The sequence below is a fragment of the Musca vetustissima genome, unplaced genomic scaffold (assembly GCF_032173495.1).
Source record: "Musca vetustissima isolate MV318-11 ecotype Yass unplaced genomic scaffold, APGP_CSIRO_Mvet_v1 utg22754, whole genome shotgun sequence".
Taxonomy (NCBI): domain Eukaryota; kingdom Metazoa; phylum Arthropoda; class Insecta; order Diptera; family Muscidae; genus Musca; species Musca vetustissima.
This window is the reverse complement of record NW_026885251.1, coordinates 17794-37332: the sequence shown is the minus strand read 5'-3', so window position 1 is coordinate 37332 and position 19539 is coordinate 17794. Positions and strand designations below refer to the sequence as shown.

Sequence of the window (19539 nt, the reverse complement as noted above, 5' to 3'; positions counted from 1 at the left end):
ATCACAACACAACCCACCGTGAAGGTAATCTGGACAAGTAATTAGAATGACTGTACTGAATATTCGAAAAAAGTAAGGAAGAGGTGTTGTTAACCTCTAATCGGACAAGAGGGGGCAAATATCACGAAATATTACTCAGACTCGGAATAAACATCCTCAGAAAGTTAGAGTTCGTGGTAGTTGTGTAGGGTATCATATGGTCGGCCCCGTCCGACTATACTGCTCCGCTCACTGGTTTTTAATATTTTTAGGGTCTTCCACATAGGTCTACATATAGCCGTAGATTTTTCTAATAGAGGAGTGATAATAAGAGGAGTGATTGATCTTTAAATTGATACCATTTATATTGTCGTATGTACTGGGATGTGGAAGAAGGTTAGCAGAGACTTATATTACATTATTTATATTACATCAGTACGTTGTGTCAATCGGCCTAGCTATGGATCTTTTCACGAAGCTTAGTAACATCATTCTAGATTTAATTCAGTACCGTATACCAAAATTCGTGCAAATCGAAAGATATATAGAGACTTTGGTGCACCAATTACATAAAATCGGACGAAAATATATATGGGAGGTATATCTAAATCTGTACCGATTTTCACGAAACGTAACACACGTCATTCTAGTATTAATTCAGTACGCTTTGCCAAAATTCGTGCGAATCAAAATATTTTCAGGGACTTAAGTGGACTATTTACCTAAAATCGGGCGAAGCTATATATATGAGCTATATCTAAATCTGAACCCATTTTCACAAACCTTTGCACACTTCATTCTAGACCTTATTCAGTACGCTGTGCCAAATTTCATGCAAATCGAAAGATAAATAGGGACTTTGGTGCACCAATTACATAAAATCGGACGAAGATATATATGAGAGCTATATCTAAAGCTGAACTGATTTTCACGAAACTTGGCACACATCATTCTAGACCTAATACATTACGCTGTGCCAAATTTCGTGCAAATTGAAAGATATATAGGGACTTTGGTGCACCATTTACATTAAATCGGACGAATATATATATGGGAGCTATATCTAAATCTGAACCGATTTTCACGAAACTTTGCACCCATCATTCTAGACTTAATTCCGTATGCTATGCCAAATTTCGTGCAAATGAAAATAGATATAGGGACTTTGGTACACCATTTACCTTAAATCGGTCGAAAATATATATGGGAGCTATATATAAATCTGAACCGATTTTCATGAAACTTAGCACACATCATTCTAGGTTTAATTCAGTACGCTGTGCCAAATTTCGTGCAAATCGAAAGATAAATAGGGACTTTGGTCCACGATTTACATTAAATCGGACGAATATATATATGGGAGCTATATCTAAGTCTGGACCGATTTTTCCCAATTTCAATAGGGTTCGTCCTTGAGCCAAACAAATAAGCTGTGCAAAATGTCATTTAATTCGGATCATAAATGCTACCTGTACTTTATTTACAATTTAACATGGACAGACGGGCGGACGGACATGCATAAATTGACTCAGAAAGTGATTCTATGCATATTCTCAAAAGGAACCATGGGCCTATCTCGATTATTTTTGCCTGTTAGAAACACATGCACAAAGACATAATACCCTGTACCACAGTGTTGTGAAGGGTATAAAAGATATGTTTCCTATATTATTTTTCTAATTAACTGAAAATTGCATAATCCTTCACCGATATTGATCTCCAATTAACTTTGACATTAGGGGTCTGCATAAGGCGTGGATTTTTTAAAACTATTTTTCTTATATTATTTTTTTTTAATTCATTAAAAAAATTGCATAATGCTTCTGGAATATTGACCTTCAATTAACTTTGACATCAAGGTATTTTTTATAGCAGAAACCTGTTTTTATACTTCTCTCCCCCCTCCATCCCCCTTTTCATATACATTTTCACATTCAAATAAATACAATTTTTATTCAATTTACATGTGCCCCAAGACTTCTGATATACCTCTACTCTATCCTACATAAATTCAAGAGCAATGCCATTAACATGATAGGTAAGCCGATTAGCATAAATGTGTATGTGTGTACGATATATAACGTTAATGGAATTGGTATGATTGGCATTCATTACATTTAACGACAGCCCTACAAAGTCTTTGAGGGCTGTACCGCAGAATTATTTCGAATCGAAAAAAATCGTAAACATGTAAATAAATTGTAATACATAAGTGCAGTGCAGCAAACCGCAATTATTTTTAAGTAGCAATTGGAATAAAAAAAATATTGAAAAGCAATTCACTAATGATTATGATTTTTTCAAAATCACATTGAGTGAAAAATTATTAATTAAAATATTTTCAATATGATTATTTTTAATAAAAAATCTTCTCTAAGGACTTTACAGGTGTCGGGCAAAAATAATCAATATCCACTTTGCACACATGTTGTCAATATTTAAAGTTTAAATAGCGATAAATAAAGTTTACACATTATTTTTATCTCTCTCTCTCCTCCATACCACCTCTTTTATTTGAGGAGGTTTAGAAATGAAAAATAGAAAAACATCAACTGCCTGTCTCATAAAACACGATAATCAATCATTGAATTTAATTTACACTTTCTGTACAAGTTTTTATGCGGTTAAAACTGTGGCATTTATCACACACCCACACACCGCCACACACACTTGCACCACACACATACACGTACCCAACCTTTCACTGCCTTTCACCACTACGTTGAACTTTGTCTTGAGCCAGTGCCTTAAGGAAATTAGAAAGGAAACAGTTGAATATTTTAAATGCCATTAAGGAGTTACCATCGAAGCACTTCAAGTAATGGGCGTTTCACGTGCTACCCATAAAATGCCACTGTCGTGGTAGAGGGACGAATTGAATGGTGCAGAGTGGGAGCGAGAGTACTTATTTTTCCAATACCCAAAGTGTCATTAAATGCTTCAAATTGAGAGTGATAACGTTGCTAAGGATTATGGTTACGGGTGGCACAGGTGATGCCATGACGGAGTCTTGGTGAGGAGAAGAGAATATTTTGTTTCGAAGAATTTCTAAGCTGGAATTTTTAAAAATATTTTCAGGGCATGGCCATAGGCGAGGATTTTTTAAAGACTTTTAGGGACCCTTATAAGTCGGGGATTTTGTTTAAATATTTTTAGGAACCCTTATAAGGCGGAGATTTTTGGGATTTCTTAAAAATATTTTGCAAGAGTCTTCCATAGGTGTGTATTTTTAAACTTTATTTCTAGGGTTTTCATGAGGACCTATATTTAGGCGTGGATTTTTTAAAAATATTTTTCTAGGGTCTTCCTTAAGTCCTACATTTGGCGTGGAATTGTTAAACATATTTTTTGAGGTCTACGGTCTTCCTCAAGGCCTACATTTAGGCGTGAACTTTTTAAAAAGGATACAAGATAGACACATGGTTCCTTTTGAGAATATGCACAGAATCACTTTCTGAATATGCACAGAATCACTTTCTTGTCAATAAAGTACAGGTCGCATTTATGATCCGATTCGGATGAACTTTGGCTTAGGTCACTTATTTGGCCCAAGGACGAACCCTATTGAAATTGTGAATAATCGGTTCAAATTTAGATATAGCTCCCATATACATTTTCGTCCGATTTAATGTAAATGGTGTACCAAAGTCCCTACATATCTTTCGATTTGCTCGAAATTTAGCACAGCGTACTCAATTGTGATTAGAGTGATGTCTGCCAAGTTTCGGGAAAATCGGTCCAGATTTAGATATAGCTCCCATATATGGTTTCGTCCGATTAAATGTAAATGGTGCACCAAAGACCCTATATATCTTTCGATTTGAGTGAAATTTGGCACAGCGTAATGAATTAGGTCTAGAATGATGTGTGTTAAGTTTCCTGAAAATCGGTTCAGATTTAGATATAGCTTCTATATCTGACCAAATGAAAAATTTAGTATCGGTTGCAGAATGACATGTTTGTGGATCCAATTTCATTTTACTGGTCCTTTAAAAATGCGACGTCTGTTAGGAGTCATCTGTTGAATATATCCAAAGTGGTGAAGGGTATCATATAGTCCGACCTTACTATTTTCCTTACCAGTTAAAAATATTTTTTATGAACCTACAAAAGGTGTGGATTTTTAAAAATTTTGGCTTGTATTTAAAGTGAAAATTTTTTTCAAGTCCTACATAAATGATCATGTTCTGCATCACACTTGTTGTCCTATGTGCAGGATTTTAACTCCGTTTTTATTATACCAAAAAAATATAATTAACTTGCAACAAGCTATATTTCAATTTACATGCAACATAATTTTTACCACATATTAAATTTAATTATGTTCCCCCATAGGACCAACTTTTTGCCCTCTCTTTAAATCATGCCCTCTTGTTTTATTATTAAAACATAAAAATCACAAAAAATAACAATCACAGTCCCTGGCTGCCTTTTCTCAAACCTAGCTCTATCTCAAACTTGAATTTCTGATTAGCATTCCCGACACATTTAACCAGCCATAACATGGTCACGTCATCGCACAGCCGTTTGTAAACTCGTTAAACACTTCTTAACCACTCCGTTTTTCGCTTGGCTGGACGTTGAGCGTTGAGGGTCCCCACCAAGCGCATGCTGCACCCCCACATTTGCCACATAGGACTCATCAGGCTAACTACGTGTTGTTCGATGGCAAAAAAACTTTCTGAGTTGATTTTTAATTTAGTTTTCCCATAGTTTTTCTCCATGTTGTTGTTGTTCTACTACGAGTTTGTTTTCCCAATGCCACGTTTTAGAGCTTGAAAATGAAACCGACTAGCGGAGCCATCTATGGGCGGCAGGAGCAATGCTCTACCACACTGAGGATGTTAATGTCATTTAAAGAGCTCCGACTGGAATTAAGTTGGGAATTTCCTTTCCCTATTTTTGTTGTTTTTGTTTGCTCGACCATGTTTTGTCATACTCGTATAGTTTATGTGTCAGTGTGTGTGTGGTATTCCAACTTCTCTATGGGGTCCTATTGGCAAACCTGCGGTTGTTTATTTGCCCACCCTTTGGCATCGAAACGAAATGAAACGTTATTTTAGTGTTTTTGGTATTTTTTCTCTCTTCTCATTCTTGGCTTCTTTCTCTTCTCTTTATGGTAAACTTTTAACGTTTGTTTTAATTACATTTGATGCTTAAAGCCAACAACTGTGGGGGCAAAAAACAGAAACATGGACGAGCAAGCGATGGATTGCTGGCTGATGCCTGGCATTGGGAAAAGTTAAAAAATGTTGGTTATTTTCTCATTTCGATTCTCTGCTATGCTGTCGTTTACAACGCCAGCCAAGCGATTTTTTAGTTCTTCTTCTTCTTTTTTCGTCCTCCTAACTCAATGTAACAACATTTTGCGGAAAAATGTGACAAATGCAGTTAGTTCTTGTTTTTATTAAATGGTGATAATTTTTTTGCACCACTTCATTGAATGGTTCCGACACTGCAGCTGTTTGCAGCTGGGGAAATGATACACCAAAATTAACACGAAAATAGTTGTAAATTTGTTTCGAACGAAAAGTTTTGAATGAATGAAAATTGACGAATGTCAGGGGCATTGTTGGGAGATATCAAATTAGAGACAATTTACTAAATAGAAAATGGAATACAATTAAAAAAAATATTTTTAAAAATTTTTGGTATTTGAAAATTTTTGAATTTGAAAAATAGTATTTTGAAAAATGCAGATCTCAAAAAAAAAAAAAAAAAATATTTTTAAAAAATCCTGGCCTTAAGCAGACCCACAGCTATAGATAAGCCTTTAAAAAATATTTGTTAATGTTCGTCTGTTTCTCAAGAAATATCCTCTGTTCCTCAAGAAATATCCTTCCATGTCCTTTACAAAATGCTATCCCGTAAGTTTTTTCTTTCCATTCATTTATTTATACTTTTATAATCCATTTACCCGAATAATAAATATTAATTTTTCTTCTTCTTTTCCTTTCACTTACCATGCACGGTGGCCGTTTGATAAGCTGGCGGTGGTGGTGGTAACATTTCATTCGATTCTTGTGAGGCTGCCGAATCTCCTCCCGAATTTGGGCCATTGGCCAGGGTTAGACATTGTTTTCTTCGATGTGGCATTTGTATGGTGTGATATTTCAGCATGGTGGGCAGTGGCCCACCACCCGTTATTGTACCCAAAAATGTGTTATTAGTGGTGGTGGCGTTGGTGGTGACCGTGCCTGGTGTTGCTTGTGCTCCTGTAGCAGATAACGCTAATGGATTTTGGGCACCACCGCCACCAACTGGTGTTACAATTGGAAAGTAGACTGTTGTGGTTGAACCACTTGCCAATGGATTTATGCTAAGATTTGAGGTACCGCCACCATTTGCTCCGGCACAATAAACCGCAGATGTTTGGAAACGTAACATATTCGAGGGTACGGCCATAAAATGCTGGGTGGCTGTGGCCGATGTTGGCCCCCCAACTGCCGTTGGTGGTATAATGTAATGTCTTATTGACTGTTGGTGGGTCGGTGAGGAGTTCGCCGAGCTTGAGGAGACAATGTGATATGTGGCCATGGGCGGCGGTGCATAATAACGTGGTGTTGGACCTACAACACCTGCCGACGTCGAAGTGTTCGGTATAAGCAGACGACAATTACTTGACCCAGGCGAAGACAATTTGTGTCCCGTTGTTGGTGCCATAAGCATGACGTCTGGTCGTTGCTGATAGTAGGTTGGTTGTTGTTGTGGCTGCAGCTGTTGTTGTTGCTGGCTTGTTATTGTGCCTGCCATGGCTGGTGACATTTTCAATTGCATACAATTGCCATATGACGGATGCGGCGGCTGTTGATGCTGTTGTTGCTGTGCTTGTTGATTGAGTTTTCCTGGTGATGGTGGGTGGAGGGCGATGGTGTTATGTGGTCAGTTGATGAATGGAGAAAAGAATGGAAGAAAATGAAGAGAATGGAGAAAATAATTAATTAAATATTTATTTTTATTGGAATTACAATTCAAAGGATTAAAGAGGGTCTTGTAAATCTTAACAAAAATTCAAAGAAATAATATGCACATTTTAATAGGACTTCAAAAAAATCCAAATTTAGGTAGGTCTTAAAAAATATTTAAATAGTACACGCCTATGTCAAGGCCTTGATAAATTTTTTTTAAAAGATCCCCGCCTTTTTCTAGGTCCATAACTGTGGCCTGTATCGTGTTTACAATTATAATGGACAGACTGACGGACGAACGGACATACATTTCTAGATCGACTCAGCTAGTCGAGATTTGACGATCGGTATACATAAAGGTGGGTCTGGGACCAATATTTCGCGGCGTTACAAACTCTTGGGGCTGCACAAAGCTATAATACCCTGACAACATAGTTGTGTAGGGTATAAAAATCCACTCCTACGAAGGGCCTTGAAATATTAAAAAAAACCCAAAACTTTTTATGGGTTTTGAAAAAAAAAAAAATTATGGAACCTCTCCAGTCCTTGTTTAAAATAAAAAAAAAATTCTCTACTTACCCTCCTTGTAACCACTTTTGCTTGCCATGGTTGGTGAGGCCGTTGCCGATGATGACACCTTCAATCCATCCTCTGACACAATCCCCTGACATTTGTAGCTGTCATATACATTAGTCGGATTCGTGGCACTACTAACGCCAATTATGGCATCATATTTACAATTTTTACAATTTATCTGTAAATGGAAATAAAATGTTCATTCAATATTAGTGGCAGAAGAAGAAGAAACATGAGCGGGGAAAACGGGAGGGGTAGATGGAAGTAAATATCGACATGAAAACTAGTTCAATGTTATAGTGGCACAAATCTTGCTAGCTAGGCAGGCAGAGTGTGAAAGCTCTTTTGTGGTAAATCCCCACCCACGCACACACACGCCGTTTTGAATAAATAACATTTAAGGGTGTATATATGTGTGTGTGAGTGTCATTATACACACTCACTTTTCTATATGTAAATAAAATGCATTGTGTTTTTGTTTTGTTTGTATCAAAAAGGATTTGTATTCCATTAAAAATTGTTTTCCATTTAGATATCTCTCTTTAGCCTTTTGTTGTTGTTATTGTTACTGGCGGTGTTGTTGTTGGGATTTTCCCTAACAAATCCACTTGCATTGTTCTCTCATCCATAATAGACAATTGCAATCTAATAGAGTTGTATAGTTTGATTATATAGACATTTATGTAGACACACACAATTGTATTTATGAGGATGTGTGCATGTGAATGTGTGTGTGATTGAGTGTGAGAGACCGTGTGGGAATGTTAGTCGGTTGTTAGCTGTAAAGGTATAATTGGCATTTTGTTTTATAGCTTTCATAGGATTTAAATTACTCGGATATGGATTCTAATGGGCTTTTGGCTAAATGCATTGGAGTAGTGGTGGAATGTAAACGAAAAAAAACTTGGAAGCTTATTTGGAAAATAGGTAAATACAAGGAAAATACTTTTAAATAATCTACACCTTGTTATGCACCATGAACAAATATTTTTAAAGAATCTACGCCTATGTCTTGCTTTGAAAACTATTTTTAAAGAATCGACTCCTATGTCTGGCTTTGAAAAAATATTTTTAAATAGTCCACGCCTTCTAATTATTTGTCTAGATTCCTTTCAACGTGGCTGAGTTTCAATTGTGGCCTATAGATCGACTCGAAAAAAAAATAAATAAAAAATTATGTTTTCAGTTCACTTCATCCCAATATTATTATCTGATCATTACCAAAAATTTTAGGAGTTGTCCTTAACCATAACTGGAACCTCATGGAAAATTTCAAAGCGATCAGCGCTATATTTCCGCCCTCCAGTGTGGTAATGGGTTACTAAATATTATATGAATACGTAAGCACCTGTAAATATTTAAGTGTAACTCCCACGTCCGAGTCCATACGGCCGGATATCCATAAATTCCATTGGTATCCCGTGTGGGTCTCAGTCCTACGCATGTTGCCAATATATTTCTCTTCGACATTCTAAGTGGAGTTGGTGATTATGAGTCGAATCACTTTCTTGTATATTAGCAACTTTACCTCCGATGAAAGTCCTCCTCGCATTCGATAGGCAAAGTTTATCTTTTGGCCTACGAAAGCACATAATCTACACGACGACAGAAGTAGAATCTTTGCTGCAGGATGATTCCAAGGTATTTTATCCTGTCTGACACTCCGATGAATTCATTTCCAACCTTTATTATATTGGAATGTACTTTCGTAAGCTCTTCGCAATGGACTTGGGTTTGCCCTTGAAAACTACCGATACACACTATCCAACATTGAGTTTAAGTCCCCATTTTTGGAAGTAGTTGTGAATGAAGTTTTTCCAAGTACACATTCAATCTTCTATCCACATTGCTTCCAAAATGGCCTCGTAGAGCAAGTAACACATCATCAGCGTATGTTAATAGCAGTCCTCTTTCAGAGAATTTTTCTCTCATACACTCCAAGAGCTGTCACATCTGTTACACATCTCGGGTAGTAGCAGCGCCTTGTAGAGTGTGAGTTCGATCTGGCGGCAGGTGGCCTTGTTTCTAAACAGCTTACTTAGACCATAGTAGCCAATACAATTCTCCTCCGGATTTCAAAATACCTCCGAACGGATATGGCTGTCGAATGCGGCTTTATAGTCGACGAATAGATGGAATGTGTCGATGTGTTGTTCGTGGGTCTTTTACAGGATTTGGAGCAGAGTGAACATCTGGTCATTGGTGGATTTGCCAGGTCTGAAGCCGCATTGGTATGGTCCGATAATTTCATTGACCATTGGGAATGGCTCCTGTACATCTCGATTTAGTTAGTTAGTTAGTTAGTTAGTTTGAAAGAGGGGTGGTTTAAAAAAAACCACCACATGTCCATTATGGGACATACACTTAAGCCATAGTAGGCCTGTTGTGCGCTCTAGGAAGGAAAAGTATTTAGATTGGAATTATTCTTAAGTCTTTTGTTTGGTCTCCCTATTCTTCTATGAATTCTGTGTTTTTACAGAAGTCCTTTAATATTTTCCATTCACACCCCCTTAGGTCATTAAGTTCAGGAATAGTGTCGGTTTTCAAGAATTGGGTTCGGATGAATCTCTGTCCGGTATCAGGATTTCACACAACGTGATTGCTCTTGTTTCAGGTATTCGATCTGACTGAAAGTGGTTAATTGAGTTTCCGATCGTAGCCTGCAGTATGTTTTCGTGCGGTGTGTAGTGTCCGTTTTCGATCCACTCGTTCATGGCTTTAAGTCTTAAAGCTGCGATGGCCGCTTCGTATTTTATTTGGATGTCAACTGGGTGTATATACAGTATAGTTTCCAGTGCCCTAGTTGGTGTTGCCCGCATTGCACATCTCGATTTGCTCCCACTCACGTTTTCCGATAATTCTCTCTCGTATTACGTGTTTCTACTGTATGCAGGGTTCTTATGATATAGACAGATAGAGTACATTCGCATTTCTTTAGCATTGATGTTCCTTTCAGCTGTTGTCCAAGATAATAAATTGCTGTGGGGGCTTAATTTCAGAGCTGGTTATTGATTTAGTGGAGGAAATTTCCATATTTCCGCGATGAAAAACCGACAAAAATTAAGTATTTGGCCCATTTCATTCCCTAAATATTACCCGATCTTCACCAAAAACAATAGGGATCTTCATTGGGCACAACACATCCAACATGCAAAATTTCGTGAAGATTGGTCCATAACTGTGGCTTGTATCGCGTTTACGAATTATAATGGACAGACGGACGGACACACATGTTTAGTTCGACTCAGCTAGTCGAGAAATGACGATCGGTAAAGTGGGTCTAGGACCAATACTTCTCTGCGTTACAAACTCTTGGGACTGCACAAAGCTGTAATACCCTGGCAACATAGTTGCGTAGGGTATAAAAAGTACGCCTTAGTCCACGCCTTGTTGTGGACCTTGGAAAAATTTTAAAAAAATCCACATTTAAAATTGAAAAATGTTTTTCCTTTTAATGTCCTTAATTTCCCAATTTCCTTTCTATTTATAAATGTTTAATATTTAATTGAACTCTCTATCGATTTTTAGCTATTTAATTAATTTATGAAATATTTTATAAAAATCAAAAAATAACTTGGAAAGGAAATGAAAATGTCAATGTCATAGCAAACTGACAGTAAATGAAATCGTACACACACACACACTCGTGTTTATCAACACATGTGTAACAGCTAAGGCAAATGAATCCTTGCAATTATTATTAATTTTCATACTCAAATAATTTCCGCAAACCAAATACAAAGCAATGGGTGTATGGTAAATAATTGGCATGATAGGATTTCGAAGCAACCCATTTTCAATTTCTGGCAGAATAATATAAAAATAACCCATCATTACACATTGACACACCTTTTATTTGACAAATAATAAATAATCATTTTTCCACTTGTCTAAGTTTGAGGTTTTCGATTTTCAATTCGACAGGCATTCAGTCAGGACAGGCCGACCGACCGACCGACCGATCGACAGACAAACAAACAACAAGATAAAGCCTCATAGCCACAGGCCATCTTACAACTGAAAATAAACCACAATGCACACAATCGCACACTCACTCACACACACATACATACGATTGCATTTATATGTAATAAGTCCATACATAGCTTTGTGGCTAAAATAACATGTAACCCTCGGCATATGCACACTTCTATTTGATTTGGTTAATATAGAACGTCTGCTATCGGATACGTGATAAAGACTTTTGGAACTAAATATAATTTGCAATTTTAGAATGTGGGCATGTGTGTGTATGTGTGTGAGTTTGATTTTGCAAATGAAAAGAACTGAAATGTGAAATATTCACCAAATAAGGAGATTAGGTGAAGATATGTGGGTGGTGGGGGTGTAAGTTATTAGAAATATGTTCGAAGAGATAATGGGAAGAATTTAAATTAATAGCATAATTAACGGAGGTATAAATGCGGATGTTTTTAAATATTTAAGGGCATGGGCCTTGAAAAAATATTCGTTAAAAATTCCACGCCTTGTTGAGGCCTTGAAAAAATATTCGTTAAAAATTCCACGCCATGTTGAGGCCTTGAAAAAAGTATTCTTAAAAATTCGCGCCTTATGGAGGCCTTGAAAAAATGTGCTTTAATAAATCCACGACTTGTTGAGGCCTTGAAAAAATATTCTTTAATAAATCCACGCCATGTTGAATCCTTGAAACAATATTCTTCAATAAATCCACGCCATGTTGAATCCTTGAAAAAATATTCTTTAATAAATCCACGCCTTGTTGAATCCTTGAAAAAATATTCTTTAATAAATCCACGCCTTGTTGAGGCCTTGAAAAAATCCACGCCTTGTTGAGGCCTTGAAAAAATATTCTTTAATAAATCCACGACTTGTTGAATCCTTGAAAAAATATTCTTTAATAAATTTACGCCTTGTCAAGCTTTGCAAAAAATATTCTTTAAAAAATCCACGCCTTGGTGAGGCCTTGAAAAAATATTCTTTAATAAATCCACGCCTTGTTGAGGCCGCGAAAAAATATTCTTTAATAAATCCACGCTTTGGAGAGGCTTTGAAAAAATATTCTTTAATAAATCCACGCCTTGTCAAGCTTTGCAAAAAATATTCTTTAATAAATCCACGCCTTGGAGAGGCTTTGAAAAAATATTCTTTAATAAATCCACGCCTTGTTGAGACCTTGCAAAAATGTCCTTTAATAAATCCACGGCTTGTTGAGGCCTTGAAAAAAATATTCTTTAATAAATCCACGCCTTGTTGAGGCCTTGAAAAAATCTTCGTTTAATAAATCCACGCCTTGTTGAGGCCTTGAAAAAATCTTCGTTTAATAAATCCACGCCTTGTTGAGGCCTTGAAAAAATCTTCGTTTAATAAATCCACGCCTTGTTGAGGCCTTGAAAAAATATTCTTTAATAAATCCACGCCTTGTTGAGGCCTTGAAAAAATATTCTTTAATAAATCCACGCCTTGTTGAGGCCTTGAAAAAATATTCTTTAATAAATCCACGCCTTGTTGAGGCCTTGAAAAAATATTCTTTAATAAATCCACGCCTTGTTGAGGCCTTGAAAAAATATTCTTTAATAAATCCACGCCTTGTTGAGGCCTTGAAAAAATATTCTTTAATAAATCCACGCCTTGTTGAGGCCTTGAAAAAATATTCTTTAATAAATCCACGCCTTGTTGAGGCCTTGAAAAAATATTCTTTAATAAATCCACGCCTTGTTGAGGCCTTGAAAAAATATTCTTTAATAAATCCACGCCTTGTTGAGGCCTTGAAAAAATATTCTTTAATAAATCCACGCCTTGTTGAGGCCTTGAAAAAATATTCTTTAATAAATCCACGCCTTGTTGAGGCCTTGAAAAAATATTCTTTAATAAATCCACGCCTTGTTGAGGCCTTGAAAAATATTCTTTAATAAATCCACGCCTTGTTGAGGCCTTGAAAAAATATTCTTTAATAAATCCACGCCTTGGTGAGGCCTTGAAAAAATATTCTTTAATAAATCCACGCCTTGGTGAGGCCTTGAAAAAATATTCTTTAATAAATCCACGCCTTGGTGAGGCCTTGAAAAAATGTCGTTTAATAAATCCACGCCTTGTTGAGGCCTTGAAAATTTATTTTATAAAAATTCACGCCTTGCAGGGACCTTAAAAAATTATTCTAATTCCTGATTCCTCTTCAAGTAGTCTATTTTTTATTTTCCTGTCCTTTTCTTATTATCCTTTAAAAATATATCCTTCATTTTGTTTAAACTTGTCAGAAGTGCGGTTAATTTTATGTTAGGAAATTAAACAAAAAAGCGCGAGAAAAAAATATAATTTCCTCCGCAAAACATCAAATTAAGCTGTCAACTGTTGAAAACTGAAGAGCTTCAAGCCCCAAAGTGAGAGAAGATCAGAGCACAAAACACAACTGACAGAGTAAATACTTTATTGTTGGCTATTTAACAGTTAATGAAATTGTTGTTTAAATAGAAAATAACAGCAGCAACAACAATACAAAATATTTGCTAAATACTTTTCCAGTTTTTTGTAATAATGAATCAGCTGTGTTGCTGTGTGTGTTTGCCTGTTGTTCTTCAACCCATTCTCATGGCGAGGCCACTTAACCTCCTTTTCGCCAGAAAGCAATTTTTCCTGCTCTTCTGGTATCTTCAAGTGTCGAAAGGATACTTGGATGGCGGCAATTCGCGCCCAACTTTAAATTACCCATTTAGTTGTACATTTCAAATTTTGAACAATTCAATGTTTTCGGGTGGCCTTTGGACACAGCTGTGGACTGTGGTGCGGAGGGGCACAGTGGTACACATAAAAAATAATCCAACTTTTCGAAAACAATATAAAAATTAATTAAAAATTTTAAATTTAATATTGTAGGTGTGGTGGTGCGTATTAGTAATATAAATTCCAGATGACATGGTGGCGTATGATTTATATTTAGAGTTATTGGCACTTAGCCGTCTTTTTCAGATGCTGAAATAATATTTAAATTCTGTTTCAATTTATTTTTAATTTTAAAACCACTGTTCTCACCCCGATCGCTTATTCCACCCAAACACTCACTAGCTCAGAGTCCACTGTTTTTTTTTTTTTTTTTTGGCATAGTAAAAATTTCATTGTTTTTCTCAAGTTTGTTTTGCTCGTATTGTAGATTTTTCATTTTCGACGTTCCATTTTGTGCGTTATTCTCGTTGTTTTGTTTTTGTTTCGCTGGGTTGTTTTTGCCCTGCTAGCCTGATGGCCTCTTCAATGTTTTCTTACTGGGGTGCTAGTTTTCACTTTGGCTAGATGACTGGTCAGCTGGCTGAGTTTGGCGGATGACGTCGAAAACAACATCAATTGTTAAGAATGTGCTGCAAAGTGAAAGGGAGGGAGAGAGAGATGACCAGCCCGAGTCGAGGACCTCGAATAGCTACATAGTTTTGTTTGCAACTCACAACCAGTTTGATGGTGTTGCTGTAACAGATTTATTAAACAATATTTTTTCAAGGGCCATATGAGGCGTGGATTTATTAAACAATATTTTTTCAAGGGCCATATGAGGCGTGGATTTATTAAACAATATTTTTTCAAGGGCCAACTGAGGCGTGGATTTATTAAACAATATTTTTCAAGGGCCAACTGAGGCGTGGATTTATTAACAATATTTTTCAAGGGCCAACTGAGGCGTGGATTTATTAAACAATATTTTTCAAGGGCCAACTGAGGCGTGGATTTATTAAACAATATTTTTCAAGGGCCAACTGAGGCGTGGATTTATTAAACAATATTTTTCAAGGGCCAACTGAGGCGTGGATTTATTAAACAATATTTTTCAAGGGCCAACTGAGGCGTGGATTTATTAAACAATATTTTTCAAGGGCCAACTGAGGCGTGGATTTATTAAACAATATTTTTCAAGGGCCAACTGAGGCGTGGATTTATTAAAGAATATTTTTCAAGGGCCAACGAGCGTCAAGGGCCAACTGTGGATTTATTAAAGAATATTTTTCAAGGGCCAACTGAGGCGTGGATTTATTAAAGAATATTTTTCAAGGGCCAACTGAGGCGTGGATTTATTAAAGAATATTTTTCAAGGGCCAACTGAGGCGTGGATTTATTAAAGAATATTTTTCAAGGGCCAACTGAGGCGTGGATTTATTAAAGAATATTTTTCAAGGGCCAACTGAGGCGTGGATTTTTAAAGAATATTTTTCAAGGGCCAACTGAGGCGTGGATTTATTAAAGAATATTTTTCAAGGGCCAACTGAGGCGTGGATTTATTAAAGAATATTTTTCAAGGGCCAACTGAGGCGTGGATTTATTAAAGAATATTTTTCAAGGGCCAACTGAGGCGTGGATAAGTCCCGACAAGGACAAAAATTGTTTAATTTTTTCAAGGGCCTCTTAATTTTCAGAATTTTCCTGAAACGTCATCAATTTCCTTTTTAAACTCTGTCCAAAACAACAATAAGCACTTAACCTAATGACCAACATATTTTCTTGTTTTTTTTTTTCGGTAGAAACAAAACAAATGGCTGACATAAAACAGACGACAACAAAATACACAAACAATAAATTTCAGTTGGAAGCACTTACTTAAATTCAAGTTGGCCAAGAACAGGACTAACAAAAAAAAAAAAAAAAAAAAAATTGAAGTTCCAACAGGAAAAGTCGAAGAAGCCACTCCATATGTTGTTGGGTAATTTTTCACTCCGCTCAATGTGGAATTGGGTGGGGACAGCCTCTCCGAGGAGAAGAAATATTGAGAAACTATGCTGCTGCCTTAATTGAAAACATAAAAAAGTGAAAAATTGAATTTAAAACCAGGGTGACCCTTATGAGGAGTCTTCTAGGGCTCTGAGAATGGACTTGGAAGTAATATAAAAAAAACTGCATAATATTATAAAGCTGGGTGTGTCTTTGTTGTTGTTTATTTTATTTTTCGGTACGGCTAAAAGTTTTCAAGTTTGAAGTGAATTACTTCAGGCATCTGCATTCAGCTGCCTATGATTGAAAGTCAATCGAAGGAGGAGAAGTGTTCCCATACCAATTTGAAGTAGAAAATTCAATTGCCCTTCTAAGTGAACCTACCTTAGTTAGTTGGAAGAAAAGTTTTGAAATTTTTTGTGTGTACTCTTGGTTATAAAACAATAAAAAGTAATAAAGACAGAAAGATCAGAAAAACCTCAGAGATAAAGGAATTTATAAAACAAAAAATCTCCAAAGAAGCCATACCGTGTCTGGTATTATTTTTTTGTGTTGGTGTTTGTTTACCTTACAATAAATCCCTGAGATTGGTGGACACAACTTTCAGGAATGTTGTTGGTTGTTGTCACAACAACATATGTATGGTGTCTCAGACTTCAATTGAATTTAATGGCTTCCAATTTTTTCCCTGCCTTTTCTTTCCTCTTCCCACACTTTTTCTTTTTTTGGGTAGTTTCCTTAAAAGCCTTATGGATTTTCTTGTCATGCTGTCCAGCTTCACTAGGTATGTGGAGATATTTTTTTTTTTGTAATTTTTGTTATGTCTTTTTCCCCTGGGTACATTTACGCAACGGAAACGGAAGTGGAAATCGCACACACACACAAAGTATGCAAGTAAATAACTAACGAAAACGATGAAGAAGAAAAATCACATAAAAACAAACAAAAAATCTTACATTAAATTGACAGTAATACGATGACATCAGCTATACGACCAACATTCTCTCTCCACCATACAAGGTAGCCACCAGAATGACATTTTACCTGCAGACCCTTATCGTCATAGTACGACTCCTACTAAAAATTCATTAAGGTAAAAGTAAATACAAGTAATACAAATAATTCCCTGTTTTTACTTAAAGTTTTATTTTTGGTGTTGTTTTTTCTTCTCTCCTCCCCTCCCCTCACGCCAAGTTACCATGGCACCACTTGGCGCACGTACGCCAGGTTTCCGTGTAATATGGCATGACCAATGACTGCTAACTTCCATAATGAGAAGTGTTTTGAATACAAGACTTAAAGTGTCCATTTAATGATATCATTTAGTTAATTGAGATAAATGAAATGAAGCAGGGACTTCAAAGTCAGGACAAAGGTATCATATTATCATAATGGTAATAGTATTTGCTTAGTCGGAAAATTAGTTAATAAAAATAAAAGTGAAATTAAAAAAAAAAAATGGAAAAATAACTCAATTTTATTAATATCCATTTGGAAATCGATTTTTTTTTTTTAAATGAAAAATAAATAAATTTGACCATTGTAACGTATGAGTAATTTTATTAAACCAAGACAAGGTTGCGTATGATATATAGGGAATAATAGCATACAACAATTATACGTCACCTTGGACTACAGGAGAATTTACACAATAATGGGAGAAATACAAAATAAGGAATTTGAAAAAAAATCCACACCTTTAAGACTTCAAACGACATTTTCAGGATATCTTCGGACGTCAAAACATACTTTTTAATAAATCCACGCCTCTTCAGGACATTCAAAAATATTTTTTAATAAATTCACACCTTTCCAAGGCCCCAAAAATATTTTTTTTATAAATCCACGCATTTTCAGGACATTCAAAAATATTTTTTTAACAAAATTAACATCTTTTCAAGGCCCCAAAAATATTTTTTTAATAAATCCACGCCTTGTCAGGACTAGGGATACATAGTCGAGCGCAAAAGTCGACTTTTAGACTTTTCGATTTTTGGCTCAGACCACAAAGTCGATTTTTAGACTTTTCGACTTTTGCCTTTGAATAAAAAGTCGACTTTTCGATCTTTCGATTTTGCAAAACCTGTTCAAACTTGATTTTCGATATTTACCGACTAACACAAAATTAACTAAAAATAAATTTTGTTAACAGATAAAATAAATTTCTGGATTTGCGTAATTTTTGGGCAATTTGGGCTTTGTGATAACAAACCAAGTATTTATGAAGAAGATCGAAACTCGATCGACTTTGAGATTTTTCAGTACAAAAAGTCGATTAATCGATAAGTCAAAAGTCGATTTACATATCCCTAGTCAGGACTTCAGAAAATATTTGTTAATAAATCCACGCCTTGTCAGGACTTCAGAAAATATTTGTTAATAAATCCACGCCTTGTCAGGACTTCAGAAAATATTTGTTAATAAATCCACGCCTTGTCAGGACTTCAGAAAATATTTGTTAATAAATCCACGCCTGGTCAGGACTTCAGAAAATATTTGTTAATAAATCCACACCTGGTCAGGACTTCAGAAAATATTTGTTAATAAATCCACGCCTTGTCAGGACTTCAAAAAATATGTTTTAATAAATCCACGCCTTGTCGGGACTTGAAAAAATATGTTTTAATAAATCCACGCCTTGTCGGGACTTGAAAAAATATGTTTTAATAAATCCACGCCTTTTCAGAACTTCAAAAAATATTTTTTTATAAATCCACGCCTTTTCCCTGGAATTAATTTGTAATAAACTCACAACTTTTCAGAACTTCAAAATATATTTTTTTATAAATGCACGCCTCTTCCCTGGACTTAATTTGTAATAAACTCACACCTTTTCAGAACTTCAAAAAATATTTTTTTATAAATCCACGTCTTGTCAAGACTTCAAAAAATATTTTTTAAAATATGTTTTAATAAATACACGACTTCTTCGGACGACAAAAAAAAATTGTTTTAATAAATTCTTTTTAGGATTTAAAAAAATTCAATCCACGTCTTTCAGGACCTCACAATTTGATTTTTTTAATTAGCTATTTCAGCGCCTTGTTTCGACCTTCAAAATTATTTTTTAAATAAATAAATCCATGCCTTGACAAGACTTAACAATCTATTCCTATCCTTCCTAATGTCAAATAAATGATATAATTACTCTCTTATTAATATAAAATATGTTTTGCCTTGGGGTCGTATACGTACTGTCGTAACTTATACATAATGATATGTGTTAATTAGTAATTACGGAATTCCTGAAAATTTGTTCATTTAAAATATTAAAAATTTTCAAATTACAAGTTTTCTTCCTTTTCCTAATGATACGAACGCCATGTTTTCGAAATTTCCCTCCCCCAAAAAATTACTATTAAGTACAGAAACTCAATTCCCCATGGGATTAGATGTTGGTAGTTGAACAACA

General features: G+C 35.6%; 1 protein-coding gene across 1 annotated transcript in view; it reads right to left on the bottom strand.

Moving 5' to 3' along the window:
* LOC133332385 (uncharacterized) overlaps positions 1 to 19539 on the bottom strand; it is a gene marked incomplete at its 5' end in the record, with an annotated part of 44679 nt that overhangs the window by 12313 nt on the left and 12827 nt on the right. The window contains 2 exons of the mRNA XM_061540785.1: positions 5943 to 6824; positions 7467 to 7641. Coding sequence (XP_061396769.1) covers positions 5943 to 6824; positions 7467 to 7641 — 1057 coding nt within the window. The remainder of the gene's footprint in view (positions 1 to 5942; positions 6825 to 7466; positions 7642 to 19539) is intronic.